At 45.3% G+C, this 14,165-nt stretch overlaps 1 protein-coding gene across 1 annotated transcript; it reads left to right on the forward strand.

Annotated features, from left to right (window-relative positions):
- Positions 1-9,402: 9,402 nt before the first annotated feature.
- MYCFIDRAFT_58897 (uncharacterized protein) lies at positions 9,403-13,345 on the forward strand (the record flags this gene model as incomplete). Its single annotated transcript, XM_007929843.1, has 2 exons — positions 9,403-11,549; positions 11,607-13,345. 2 exons carry the CDS (start codon positions 9,403-9,405, stop codon positions 13,087-13,089), a joined length of 3,630 nt encoding a protein of 1,209 aa, XP_007928034.1. The 3' UTR covers positions 13,090-13,345.
- Between the last annotated feature and the right edge of the window lie 820 nt (positions 13,346-14,165).

Genomic DNA, 14,165 nt, shown 5'->3' on the forward strand with positions numbered 1-14,165 from the left:
GTCTATTATAAGCTCTATAAAAGGCTTCTTTAGAACAGGGAGTAAAGACAACTCGCTAAATAGTAAGTACTTTAGTGCTTTAACTCGCTAGCATACTGTATAGGTCTATATATACTCCTTTATATGCCGCTTACTATTTAGCTAGTAGTATATGCGCGATAGTAACTCGTGCGACCTCTCTATACTATAGTAACTAGCGAGCTTACTATTATAGTGCCTCTTTAAAAGCTCTTGTTGGATCGATTGTTTAGCGGGGACATAGCATCTGCCCCTAAACTTTAAGTAACCCTTATCGTCGATCGACTAGTTGTTACTCTTGCTAGATCGAGTCGCCCGTCTACTTACAAGCTTATTAATGCGCTCGACAGCAAAGGCGTCCCTCTACTAAGTACGTAATAGCTTATCTCTAAACGATTGACTATCCCTATTTGCAAGGTCGTTTAATAGCACCCGTACTATCGAACGAGGTACGCATTATATATATCTAATAGCACTAGTAGCCGGAACTACTGCAACCTCTTCTATAGTGCTATCGCTATATAGGCTATTGCTATAGATAGCAATGTCTTTAATCGAGTTATTACAGCTCGAGCGACCTACGTCCTTTCTTTTAACGTGTACTAGAAGAACGACAACTCCGCTATAGTATTTATTATCGCCGTAGGGTCCGGAAGTCTGCTTATCCTACGCTTACTTATTAACAATACGGGCTATAGCAATCTTATGCTATAGGGTTAGAAACAAAGAATTGATATACTAGGTCTCGCTATCGTAATTAGGTCGCCTCGATAGGCTATCGGTAGGGTTACTTACGCCTAGCTAGTATAATATATTAAAATCAAACCCGGCGAGGTAGACGGCCTATCTAGCCTATCGACCTATAACCCTAGTAACCTTAGTAATGCTACGGAGGTTGTTATAGTCTGTGTAGACCTAAATTGTATGCTAAGTACTATTAAGATAGTAGCGCTAATGCTTGAAGGCTTCTACGATTACTAAGAGCTCTTGCTTGTAGGTCTTATATCGACGTTCTATATCGATTATCTTTCGTAAAAAGAAGGTAATCGGGTACTAGTAATAGTTATTATCTGATTGCTATAACATAATAGCCGATATAGCGAACTATAAAGCGTTAGTCTCAATTCGGATCTACTTGCTTAGTACGAAATAGTATAACAAGGGGACATTAGTAAAGCGTTGCTTTAGGCCGTTAAAAGCGGCTTGTACTCTATTAGTCTATTTGAACTCTCTAGTTAGGTTAGCCTTAGTTTTAGTAAGCTTAGTTAGGGGCATTATATGCCGTAAATAGCCCTTAATAAAGCGACGATAGAAATTAGCGAAGCCGAGGAACGACTATAGTTCCTTAATTAACGTAGGAATAGGCTATTTAGTAATTGTTTTAATCCGATTAGGATTAGCCTTAATACCCTCAGTTAATACGAGGAAGCTAAGGAATAACACCTCCTTAGTAGCAAAGGTGTATTTAGAAGGTTTGTAATATAGTCTATAGGCTCGTAGGCGGTCGAGGACCTTACGTACTACGGCCTAGTGTTCTATAATATTAGGTAAATGTGTGTAAACTAGGATGTTATCTAGGTAAACTATACAGAGATAGTCTAATAGGCCTAAAAGGGCTCGATTAATATAGGACTAGAATGTTATAGGGGCATTAGCTAGGCTAAATAGCATAACTAAGTATTCGAAATAGCTATAGCGAGTATAGAAGGCTGTTTTCTATTCGTCCCCCTTACGAATACAGATACGATAGTACGTATCCTTAATGTCTAGTATAGTGTAGTAGTAAGCCCTAGAAAGGCGATCGAGGGTCTTATTAATAAGGGGGAGTAGATAGCGGTCTTTAATAGTAATAGTATTAAGCCTACGATAGTCGACATATAGGCGTAGGCTACTATCCTTCTTTAGTACGAACAGGATAGGGGCACTAGCAGGGCTGTTACTGTACCGAATGCGGCTATTAGCTAGGTTTTCCTCTAGGTACTTACGTAATATAGCAAGCTCTCGCTTACTAAGGTTGTAGAGGGGGCTAAAAGGAACCTCCTTGCCCTCTATAATGTTAATCTTATAATCCGTCTCCTTAAATATAGGCAGTATCGATGCTAGGTAATGTTTAAATACATTAATATAGGTCTCTCGAATAGGCTCTAGTATACGAGTAAGCTAATTAGGATTATTAGGGGGTATAGGTTTATCGTTATTACTACCAAGCAAATCGGTAGTCGGATTAGCTAAGGCGGAGGCTAGTGTTAGGTTGCTAATAAACAGGACCCTAATATCATTAGGACACTCGCTAATATTAATGTGTTTAATGTCCTCTTTCCTAGCGATTCTAAATCGCTACTTCTAGAGGCCTAGGTCTATAGCTACAGCGTAGTACTTAAGAATAGGGTTGCTAATAACAATAGTAGCTCCCCTATATAGGTTGTCTATATCTACTACGTAGGCAGTGAAGTCTAGTAGGCGCTTATTTCCGAGGTCGTCCTTTAGAGCTATAGGAACATAGTAGGCCCTATAGGTTAAGTACCGAGCGTTATTAAACCAAGCAAGGGTTAGTAGGTTAGTCTTCGGCAGTTGTCGAAGGTCTAATTGCTTAGCTAGGCGATAGCTAATAAGGGCACTAACTGAATTTCCTAGATCTAGTATAACCTTAGTTTAATAGGTAGTGCCCTTCGTGTCCTATATAAGGTAGGAGCGTGTTATAGCTAGTATAATGTCGATAGTCTTACGCCGTATAAGGCTAATAGTTAGTACGGCGCTTACTCTTTTTTCGACTAATTAAAAGAGCCGACTAGGGTAGCATTAGCGGCTAAAAGGTGTTTCCTATACTTAGCGGAAGCACGGTTAATTCGGGCCTAGTCCTTAGGTTTGTCGCATTGTCCTAGTAGATAGCTAGTACTATTATAATTAAAGCACTTCAATCCGGTTAGTAGATTGTTACCGTAGCTATTGTTACTACTATTATTAGTCGAGCGGTTAGCATTATAGGGATACGAGCCCCTTCTACGGCCCCTATCGCGGCCTCCTCTATATAGCCGGCGGCTACGGCCTCTTCTACGGTCGTTGTTACTGTTCCTATTGTTAGTACTGTTGTCTTAGTAGGAACCTTGATTTCCTCTATAGCTACTACGGTTGCTACGGTTAGTACTAGTTAGTCGGATCCTCGATTCTAGTCTTTATTAGAGTTAAACAGCTCGTTTAGCTGTTTCTACCTCGACTATGAATTAAATACGTGTTAGGTTAGCCTGTTTAAACATACGGCGGCGGTCCAATTCGAGAATAAGCTCCTACCTAAGCTTAGGGCGTATTTTAGAGATCTATATAGAATTAGTCTTAGCCGGGAGGTCATCCTCGAGGGTCTTTAAATAGGCCTCGAATAAGCGAGCCGATTGATTAGTCTTCTGTTTAGCTCGAAGATATAGGTCCTAAGCATGTTGTTGCCTTAGTATAGGGTTTCTAAGGGTATCTAGCATAATAGTTTTATAGGTCTACTACTAAACAGCGGTCTAATCGTTAAGGGAGTTAAAATGGTTATCCTATATACGCTTTAGGTCGCTATTAATGTACTGCATAGCATGTACGACTAAGGAGTAGTCGTCTAGTAGCGCTCTTAGTGCGTTGCGCTAGTTAAGTTTATAGTTACGAATATAGTCGTTATACTGCTTCCGACTAGAGCTATTAAATACGGTGCAGTCTTTGAGTTTAGCATCCTTCTTTTAGATAGGTAGTAAAGAAGGTCCTACTACTAGCTTAGCAGTAGTTGTTAGAGATTCCTAGAGGCGGCGAATCTCGAGAAGATTATCCTTTAGCTATTGTTCTTAACGCAAGGTAGTAAGCCTGTTTTAGGTAGCTTCTTAAAGCCTCGCTACTAGCTAGGGGCTAAAGGCCGGCTAGCTATATCGTCGATTGACAATGTTATTAAGAATGTCGTTAATAGGTAATTCTAGATTATTACCTAGAATTGCAGGTTCTTCTTTAATAGGTCCTATAGTAGGCTCTTCCGCAGGAGGCACTTTAGTAGGCACTTTAGCGGGAACTGTACTACTAGCGTTGTTATTGCTAGCGCTGCTAGCGGCAGTACGGTTGTTGTTTCGTAATAAGCCGGCTATTATAATAGGGGGTGACACTAATAATATATTGTTAGCCCCTAAGATGCGGATATAGCGGAATTAGTAGATATTAGTCTAGTGCGATTGACTTAGTATAATAGGCCGTATAGAAGGCCTTGCTTAATAATTAGTACGGTTGTTTCGATAGAATAGTACGTATAGGTCCCGTTCTTCGGGCGCAATATAGTTAGATTAGTCTTGTTCGTAGCTATACCGCTAAAAGCTTGAAATAGGAACTATCTAGCTGCTGCCCTTAAAGGGTAGATCGAATACTATATAAGAAGGGTTATATTAGCAGGTAGATAGGGTAGTAGTGGGTATAGGTAGTATTCGATAAGGATTTAGAAAGAGAGGGAGGAAGGCGGGAGAGTTAGCCTAACGCTAAGCGCTAAGCCCTGCCTAAGGCACTAAGACCCTAGCTTTACTCGGCCTAATTACATGCTAATCACGTATAGCCTCTTTAGCTCTAACAGAAGTCACTAACACTAGCGAGAAGTTACTAATACTAGCGAGAAGTTACTAGCGAGAAGTTACTAGCGAGAAGTTACTAGCGAGAAGTTACTAGCGAGAAGTTACTAGCGAGACTAGCGAGACTAGCGAGACTAGCGAGACTAGTACTATACTTATTGTACCGTATGCTCTTATAGGCACTATAATATATACGGCAAGGATAGATACATAGGGCGATAACATGTATCGAGCGTAAGCACTCTTCGAGAAGCTACGATAGCCCTTTTACGTTAACGCCCTCTATTGCTTAGACTCTCCCTAGAACGATTATTCCGATAACTAGTTACTATATAAGGTAGAGAAAACGAACAGTAGCGTCCGGGGATCTAATTAACTAGCGGCACTAAGCGGCTATAGAAGCACATACTTAGAAGCACACTAGAATTACACACAGCCTATATACTACGCGTAATACGTAACAATTAACGCATTCTATTACTAACTATAGTACGAGGTGTATAGGAAGGGACTTATTAAGCGAAATAATAACAGCTTATTTGCTAAAGCGATACTTATTAGTACCTAGACAATAATAGAGCATAACCGCGCCCCTAGCACTAGAGACACTGCGAAAAAAAAGGGTTGTCGAGCGCGTTATAGTCGTATAGCAATGTTGATGCGCTTACTAGAATAGAAGAGGAGGCGTACTGCAGTCGGATAACAGTCTTAATACGCTTTCGGATTAGTGCGCACTATAGTCGAATAGCAGTCTTAATACGCAAAGGGCTGTAGTCGTATAGTAGTAAAGAATAAGACTAAGACTAAGCGCCTTCGGGCTTAAGTATACTAGAGGCCCTTACGTACTAAGGTTATTATAACTAACAGTCCTAACGAAGGCGTTACGCCGACTTAACTAGATACGCGTATATTATCCTATAAAGAATCCGAACGTAGGAAGCCTATAGCCGCTACTTAAGGTATACCTTACTAAAGAGTTTTTACCGAGTTAGGCCTAGCCGCTACTTAAGGTATACCTTACTAAAGAGTTTTTACCAAGTTAGACCTATAGCAATGCTACGAACCTATTAACCTACTTAGTAGGAGAGTCGCTATCGAGCCGCTACTTAAGGTATACCTTACTAAAGAGTTTTTACCGAGTTAGACCGTTAGCCGTATTATAGGTGTACCTTACTAAAGAGTTTTTACCTCCGCTAATCTATCTAAGACCTCTGCAGTTTGTACTAAGACTGCGATATTCTAACAAAAACTATACTCTTTCGGTTAGATACGTAGTCGGCGCCCGCTAAAGCTATAGAAAACAACCTACTCGCTAGGAGAGTCGCCTTCGTAACGTCTTGCGTCGACAAAGCCTATCGGAGACCTTAAAAGAAAAGAAGGACTAAACAAACTCTACCGATCGAGGAACCTTAACTAACTTAAGCGGTTCTATCGGTAGCAAGCCGTAGGACTAGTTAGGAGATAGTGTTAATCGCTATAGAGCTACCTATATGCGATAAAGAGGTATCGATACTATTGTATACGCCGATAGCTAGTATATTGCTAGGGATATTAGTATGTTAGTATATATAGAAGAAGAAGAAGAAGAAGAAGTTAAACTAGGAAGCGTAGGTCTATATTGGCGTATCGTAGGTAAGGTTTGCCTCTACTAATAGGATTGCGCTATTTACGCTATAATAGCAAGGCAACAATAACGGCTATATATTATCGCACTTTTAACGCAATAGCCGCCGACTGCTACTAGTTAAATGCCTAAGGCTAGAATTGCTAGCGACTCGAGGCATAGGCAAGGACTTCGTATTAGGCTATAGCTAGTTTGAAAAGCTCTTCGGCACGATAACAGAATGTACTCTACGCTCGTTAGCCGACGCAGCTCTTTACTGAAATTACCGGAGGCCTCCTTTAGCATTAGGCGCTCTGAATTTATATAGGAACTAAGTCTAAAGCGAAGCTAATAGTAGTGACCTCTACTCTAACTAAGACTCCGACTGCCGCTAGTTAGAGTAACGCTAGTTATTAAGCTATTATTATACGCCTAGCCTAGCCTAGCTAGCTATTAAGCTATTATTATACGCATAGCCTAGCTAGCCATTAAGCCATTATTATACGCATAGCCTGGCTAGCTATTAAGCTATTATTATACGCATAGCCTAGCTAGCTATCAAGCCATTATTATACGCCTAGCTAAACCCTTCGTAGCTAGCTATCAAACCATTATCGTACGCATAGCCTAGCTAGCTATTAAGCTATTATTATACGCCTAGCCTAGCTAGCTATTAAGCTATTATTATACGTATAGCCTAGCTAGCTATCAAGCTATTATTATACGCCTAGCCTAGCTAGCTATTAAGCAAACTATTATCGTACGCCTAGCCAACCCCTTCGTAGCTAGCTATTAAACTATTATCGTACGCCTAGCCTAGCTAGCTATTAAGCTATTATCGTACGCCTAGCCTAGCTAGCTATTAAGCTATTATCGTACGCCTAGCCTAGCCTAGCCGGCTATTAAGCTATTATCGTACGCCTAGCTAAACCCTTCGACTTTATAAATACCCCCGACGAGGCACGTACTCTAGTCTACCGCTACTACTTCGCCGCTAGGCACGTAATCTAGTCTACTACCGAGGAGGCACGCACTCTAGTCTACCGCTACTACTTCGCCGCTAGGCACGCAATCTAGTCTACTACCGAGGAGGCACGCACTCTAGTCTACCGCTACTACTTCGCCGCTAGGTACGCAATCTAGTCTACTACCGAGGAGGCACGCACTCTAGTCTACCGCTACTACTTCGCCGCTAGGTACGCAATCTAGTCTACTACCGAGGAGGCACGCGATCTAGTCTACCGCTACTACTTCGCCGCTAGGCACGCAATCTAGTCTACTACCGAGGAGGTACGCAATCTAGTCTACCGCTACTACTTCGCCGCTAACTGCCTAGTTAACGGGGCTATCGTTGTCGGCGGTAAGCGCACTTAGAAGATAAAGCTAGTACCTAAGAGATAAAGCTAGTAAGGAAGGCCTAAATAGTAAATATAGCAGGTTAGATTACTATAAACGAATATAAAAGCTATATTTATTTATTCCTTAGTCGCTATAACCGCTGCCCTTATCTATATCTTAGTTACCGCCTATCGTATCGACTACTTTAACCTTCGTATCGATAAGCTAAGCCTATCTATTAGTATGTTAGATAGTATCGACCTACTTAGAATCGGTCTTATCGATAGTAGTACCCTATATATTACTACGATTAGTCGTAGCCTTACGACTAGCCTTAGCAGCCTCTATATCCTCTACGACCGCATCCGTAACGGTAGAACGACCTTCGAAGTACTCCTTATTACTTTAGTTAAATGCAGCGACCTTCTCGCGAATCTAATCGCTACTAAGCTACTAGATATCGTCCGATATATACCTACCGTTATTGCTATACGAAGCGGTAGTAGCAGCTATAGTAGTAGCGGTCTACTAGCGGTCTGCTAGCGGTAGTAGTAGCGGTGCTAGTAGCTATAGTAGTAGCGGTCTACTAGCGGTCTGCTAGCGGTAGTAGTAGCGGTAGTAGCAGCTATAGTAGTAGCGGTCTACTAGCGGTCTGCTAGCGGTCTGCTAGCGGTAGTAGTAGCAGTCTGCTAGCGGTAGTAGTAGCGGTAGTAGTAGCGGTACTAGTAGCTATAGTAGTAGCAGTCTACTAGCGGTCTGCTAGCGGTAGTAGTAGCGGTGCTAGTAGCTATAGTAGCAGCGGTGCTAGCAGCTATAGTAGCAGCGGTCTACTAGCAGTCTACTAGCGGTAGTAGTAGCGGTAGTAGCAGCGGTAGTAGCAGCTATAGTAGTAGTGCTAGTAGCGACTTTTAGGTATTTTAACCTTAGCTTTAGAGTCGCGTCTGCTATATAGCAGCAACTTAATAACTATACCTCGGATAGACTTATACTATATACAAAAGGTGTTTAGAAATAGTCTACGAAGGACCTCGAAGTATCGAGTCGGCTATAGGAAGGTTGTCGATTGCCCTCGAAGGCTATAGAGTAGTTAGTAGGCATCGGACGGAATTTTCGCCTATCTAAATAATAATTACTAGCGTTAGGAGAAGGACCTCTAAGTATTAGCTAGGCGATGCGGTATATTATATATTAAGGTGTTTCTAGCAGTATAGCTAGCCGCCTAGCAATCCGGATAGCTATAGTCGAGTCGGCTTAGTAGAATAGCGAAAACTTAATACGCTAACGTTATATAGACTTTTTTAATAGGTAGAATAAAGCGCAATTAGCAGGGCTACAACCTCCGCTATTTAGAATGTCTTATATATGTTGTAGTATTATATTAGTGTTTAGTAGGCTAGTTTCGTACGGGTTTATATTAGGCTCGTAGGCGAAGAATTAGGTAGAGTACTCGTAATTAGTTGTCGGTAAGTTCGGAAGCTAGCCCTAATTACTAATCTATCACGTGCACTCGGTCGCAATATGATCCCCATTCACCTTCACGCAACTCAATTCTTTATGTCCACGAGCCTGAATGGAGGTAGGGGGTGGGAGGCACCGAGGAGAAGGACTCGGGAGACCACTCGGGCAAAAAGCAGATCGAACAAAGACGCCCATCAAACTTTGATTAGAGAAACAGGTAGGCTGATCCTTGTCACCTACCCGGCGCTAGGGTCTAGCTCCAAAATTTCTAGGAAAGAGCGAACCGAGCTTGCTTTTGAAGATGTGCCATCCGATTCTGCAGTCTGTAGGGAAAGGCGATGTGAGCATTGTCGCTAGGCTACCTGGAAGAATCGCCCCCAATACCACCGTATGATTCTGTCGAGCCTCACAATGCCACCACCTGCGAAGCGACCTCGAGCCGACGCCTGGTCGACAGAGTACGACACCCTGAAAAGAGAAGCTCTTTTTCGAAACCCGCCCAAGAAGAGCGCATACCCGCAATTGCAGGCTGCAATCAAGCCTCACGTCGATTCTTTCAACGCCATATTCGCCGAAAATGGCCAGCTGATGCACGGGCTAAAAGACATTGGCACGAAGACCTTCCTCGATGGAAATGGTCTGGAGGCAGACGTGAGGCGGAACAGGCTGCAGGTGCGAGTGAAGGATGTGTTTCTAGAAAGAAGCCAGTTGCCGTCATCAAATAAGGTGGAAGCGACAAAACGAGAGATTTTGCCAGTAGAGCGACGGGAATCGCACAAAAGCTACCGCGGGAGATTTCGAGGTCGCTTAGAGTACAGGGTCAACGATGGAGCATGGAAGCAGACAGTGCGCGACTTTGGCGAACTGCCGATCATGCTGCGCTCAAACAGGTGCCACTTGGAGGCTCTGTCGCCAAAAGAGCTGGTCAATCGGAGAGAAGAGTCGGACGAGCTGGGAGGATATTTCATCATCAACGGCGTCGAAAAGCTCATACGGATGCTGATCGTGAATCGGAGGAACTTTCCTATGGCCATTGAGCGGCCTTCATTCGTGAATCGAGGCGCAGCATACACGAAATATGGTGTCCAGATCAGATCCGTGCGACCAGACCAGACATCGCAGACGAATGTGCTGCATTATCTCAGCGATGGCAACGTGACGTTCCGATTCTCTTGGAGAAAGAATGAATATCTTGTGCCAGTGCTCATGATACTCAAGGCACTCACGGAAACGAACGATCGACAAATTTTCGAAGGACTCGTCGGACCAGCAGGTGGAAAAGACCTTGAAAGCAAGCAATTTGTTTCAGATCGCGTGGAGCTCCTCCTTCGGACATACAAGGCGTATAATATACACAGTAAAGCGAAGACACGAGCATACCTTGGATCGAAATTTCGAGTCGTGCTCGGAATGCCGGACGATGCGACAGATGAGGCGTGCGGGACTGAGTTGCTGCGCAAGATCGTCTTACCGCACCTGGGTTGCTACGATGTGACTGAGGCGAACGATGCTGATAAGGCTAGAATGCTCTTGTTCATGATCAGGAAGCTCTATGCACTTGTTGAAGGCGAGTGCGCGGTTGACAACCCGGATGCTGTACAGAACCAGGAAATTCTCCTCCCCGGAGCGCTATACGGCATGATTGTCAAAGAACGGATTGAGGAATGGCTCAACTCGATCGGCGCTCAATCGCGAGAATACGGGCGCACAAATAATTGGCCTTCTTTTACCAGTGCTGAATTTGATCGCGACTTTGCACCGAAAGTCATACGCAAAACGAATGAGAACATCGGGCAAGGACTGGATTATTTCATGGCTACTGGCAACCTTGTGAGCCCTTCAGGACTTGATTTGCAGCAGGTGTCTGGCTTCACGGTAGTCGCTGAAAAGATTAATTTCTACCGCTTTATCAGCCACTTCCGAATGGTGCACAGAGGAAGTTTCTTCGCCCAGCTCAAAACCACCACAGTCCGCAAACTGCTACCGGAAAGCTGGGGATTTCTTTGTCCAGTCCACACTCCCGATGGATCTCCCTGTGGTCTTCTAAACCATTTGGCACACAAATGCAAAGTTGAAACCTCAAGCACAGACGTCTCCCATGTGCCTGCCCTTGTTGCTCAGATTGGTGTCTCGAGCACTTCCGAGCCAACACTCCATGACAGCGTGGTGGTGCAGCTAGACGGCCGCGTACTTGGCTACTGTTCGCCGAAGCAAGCCAAGACGATTGCAGATACACTACGATACTGGAAAGTCGAAGGTACGCACAATGTGCCAAAAGAGCTCGAGGTTGGCTACGTACCACTCTCCAATGGCGGTCAGTACCCGGGAGTATACATGTTCTCTCAAGCTGCACGAATGCTCCGGCCTGTGAAGTATCTGCCGCTTGATAAAGAGGATTTTGTCGGACCTTTTGAGCAGCCGTACATGTCCATCGCATGCACAGAGCCAGAAATATCATCTGGAGATACGACGCATGTCGAATATGATGTAACAAACATCCTCTCGATTGTCGCAAACCAGACACCCTTCTCGAACTTCAACCAGTCGCCCAGAAATATGTACGTTCTTGGAGTGACCATTTACCCTTGAGACAGTTACTAACTCTTCTCTCTTAGGTATCAATGTCAGATGGGCAAGCAGACCATGGGTACGCCAGGAACGGCGCTGAAATATCGAACGGACAACAAATCGTATCGTCTGCAGACTGGCCAGACACCTGTCGTCCGAACACCAAAGCACAATGAATATGGTCTCGACAACTTTCCAAACGGCACAAATGCAGTCGTCGCTGTTATATCGTACACCGGATACGACATGGATGACGCCATGATTCTGAACAAGTCTGCGCACGAGAGAGGTTTCGGCTACGGCACGATCTACAAGGCGAAGAAGATCGACCTCGCCGAGGAGAATAAAGCGGCCCGAGGCCGAAGCACAGTCGTCACACACATGTTTGGCTTTGCGCCTACTGGCATCATCAAAGCGCAATGGCGAAACACACTTGATGATGACGGGTTTGCACAAGTTGGTGTCAAGGTGAAAGAGGGCGATGCTATTGCTGCTTTTTACACCGTTGTCAAGAATCCGCTGACTGGAGAGTACGAGAACAAAGACGGTGTCACTCACATTCAAAAGTACAAAGAAGCCGAGGAAGGCTACGTGGAAGAAATTAAGCTGATCGGCAACGAAACTGGCAGCAACGAGCCCTGCCAAGCCATCAGTATGCGCTTCCGGATACCTCGACCGCCAGTCATTGGTGACAAATTCTCCTCAAGACACGGACAAAAAGGTGTCATGTCGCAAAAGTGGCCAACAGTCGACATGCCATTTACAGAAAGCGGCATGCAGCCGGATGTCATCATCAATCCTCACGCTTTCCCCTCGCGAATGACCATTGGCATGTTTGTCGAGTCGTTAGCAGGGAAGTCTGGTGCACTACACGGCTTGGCGCAGGACTCAACTCCTTTCAAGTTCAAGGACAAGGAAGGTGAAACTGCGATAGAGTACTTCGGTCACCAGCTCAAGCGCGCTGGCTACAATTACTACGGTAACGAGCCAATGTACTCCGGCATTACGGGCGAGGAGCTCGCAGCCGACATCTATATCGGTGTGGTCTACTATCAGCGTCTCAGGCACATGGTGAATGACAAGTTCCAGGTCCGAACGACCGGTCCTGTCACACCCCTCACAGGACAACCGATCAAAGGAAGAGCTAAAGGAGGCGGGATCCGTGTTGGTGAGATGGAGCGTGATGCTCTCATTGCCCACGGCACGTCCTTCCTGCTGCAAGACCGTCTCATGAACTGCTCGGATTACACAAAAGCCAGTATTTGCAAGGCGTGTGGAAGCTTCCTGTCAGTGCAGCCGAGTTCAGGACAGTACACCAGACGGCGAGAAGGCGGGCGTGTCAGATGTAGGAGATGCTCGAGAAGAGCTCTTTCCTCAGATTCCAAGAGCGAGTGTTGGGAAGACCATAAAGGCGATAAGTGGTTTGGTGGTGATGATGTCACGGTCGTTGCTGTGCCGGGTGTGTTGAAATATCTTGACGTGGAACTGGCGGCCATGGGTATTCGCATGAAGTTCGACGTTGGCCCTTGAAGAGCTCGACAACACTTCGGAGTTTGAGGCAGCGGATGGTACAGTATTTCGAGCCGTGCACGAACTGTGAAGCGCATTATTATTGCTGATCGCAAGCGTCGCGTCCGTGTGTGCTTGGAATAAGCTTAAAGAATCCGTCGTCCGTGGTCGTCCGTCTACAAGGACCAGGGGCAATGCGAGGCTGATTTAGGCTGGCGAACCTACAGATCCAAAACAAAGCACCAGCCATACATCATCAAACCCAATTGTACTGCTACCAACACCATTGGTCCACACACTCACAACTGAGCCTCACACCTCCTGTCGAAAGTAAGTCTTTTCTTCCCAACTCGTCCTCTCCTTCCCACAAAAACAACAACAAATCCTTCTCCTCCACCACAGGCTCCCTCCAGCCTATCCACTCATTTCGTTTCCCACCAAACCCACCACAACAATGTTCCTCCTCCTCCTCCCGACCTTCCTCCTGGCCTTCACCTCAACAGTCCTCTCCCTCACCCTCCCCTTACAATCCGGCGGCCGCACCCCTCGTCTCCACTGTCCTCCATGGAAAGAACTCTGCCGCCAACCCAACGCTTGTGATCCTCTCACAAACCCTCTATGTTCCGCGCCCTACCCGAATTACGGTTTGGCCGCGGGTGTCGGTCCTACGGGTTGTCCGCAGGTTGGGGGGGAAGGGTAAGTTTTGAGCGGAGTGGAGTGGAGCTTAACGTAGCGGATCGATTGTGTGATGGATAGGGATTATGGATTGGATGGCATCGCTGACGCCGTTTCATAGATTCATTTGCGGCGATTCTCATGAATTGCTTTCGTATTGTGATCCTACGACGGGTGGGTATCGAACTGTTGCGGCTTGTGGGGCGGCGGGTTGTTGTGGGGCTACGCCTGAGGGGGCGTATGGGCAGTGTTTTTGTTAAGATGGGAAAGGGGAGAGGGAGGGGTGGGCGATGTGTGGATGTGGATGAGGATGTTGGGTGTACAAGAGGGGGATGGGGGTTGATACTTTGGTCTGGGCGACAAGAGGGTTGGTGGAGGCGAGCTGGGGGGGATGTGTGTGCATATTTGAAAGAGCATTCCCG

Source organism: Pseudocercospora fijiensis, assembly GCF_000340215.1.
Source record: "Pseudocercospora fijiensis CIRAD86 unplaced genomic scaffold MYCFIscaffold_6, whole genome shotgun sequence".
NCBI lineage: Eukaryota > Fungi > Ascomycota > Dothideomycetes > Mycosphaerellales > Mycosphaerellaceae > Pseudocercospora > Pseudocercospora fijiensis.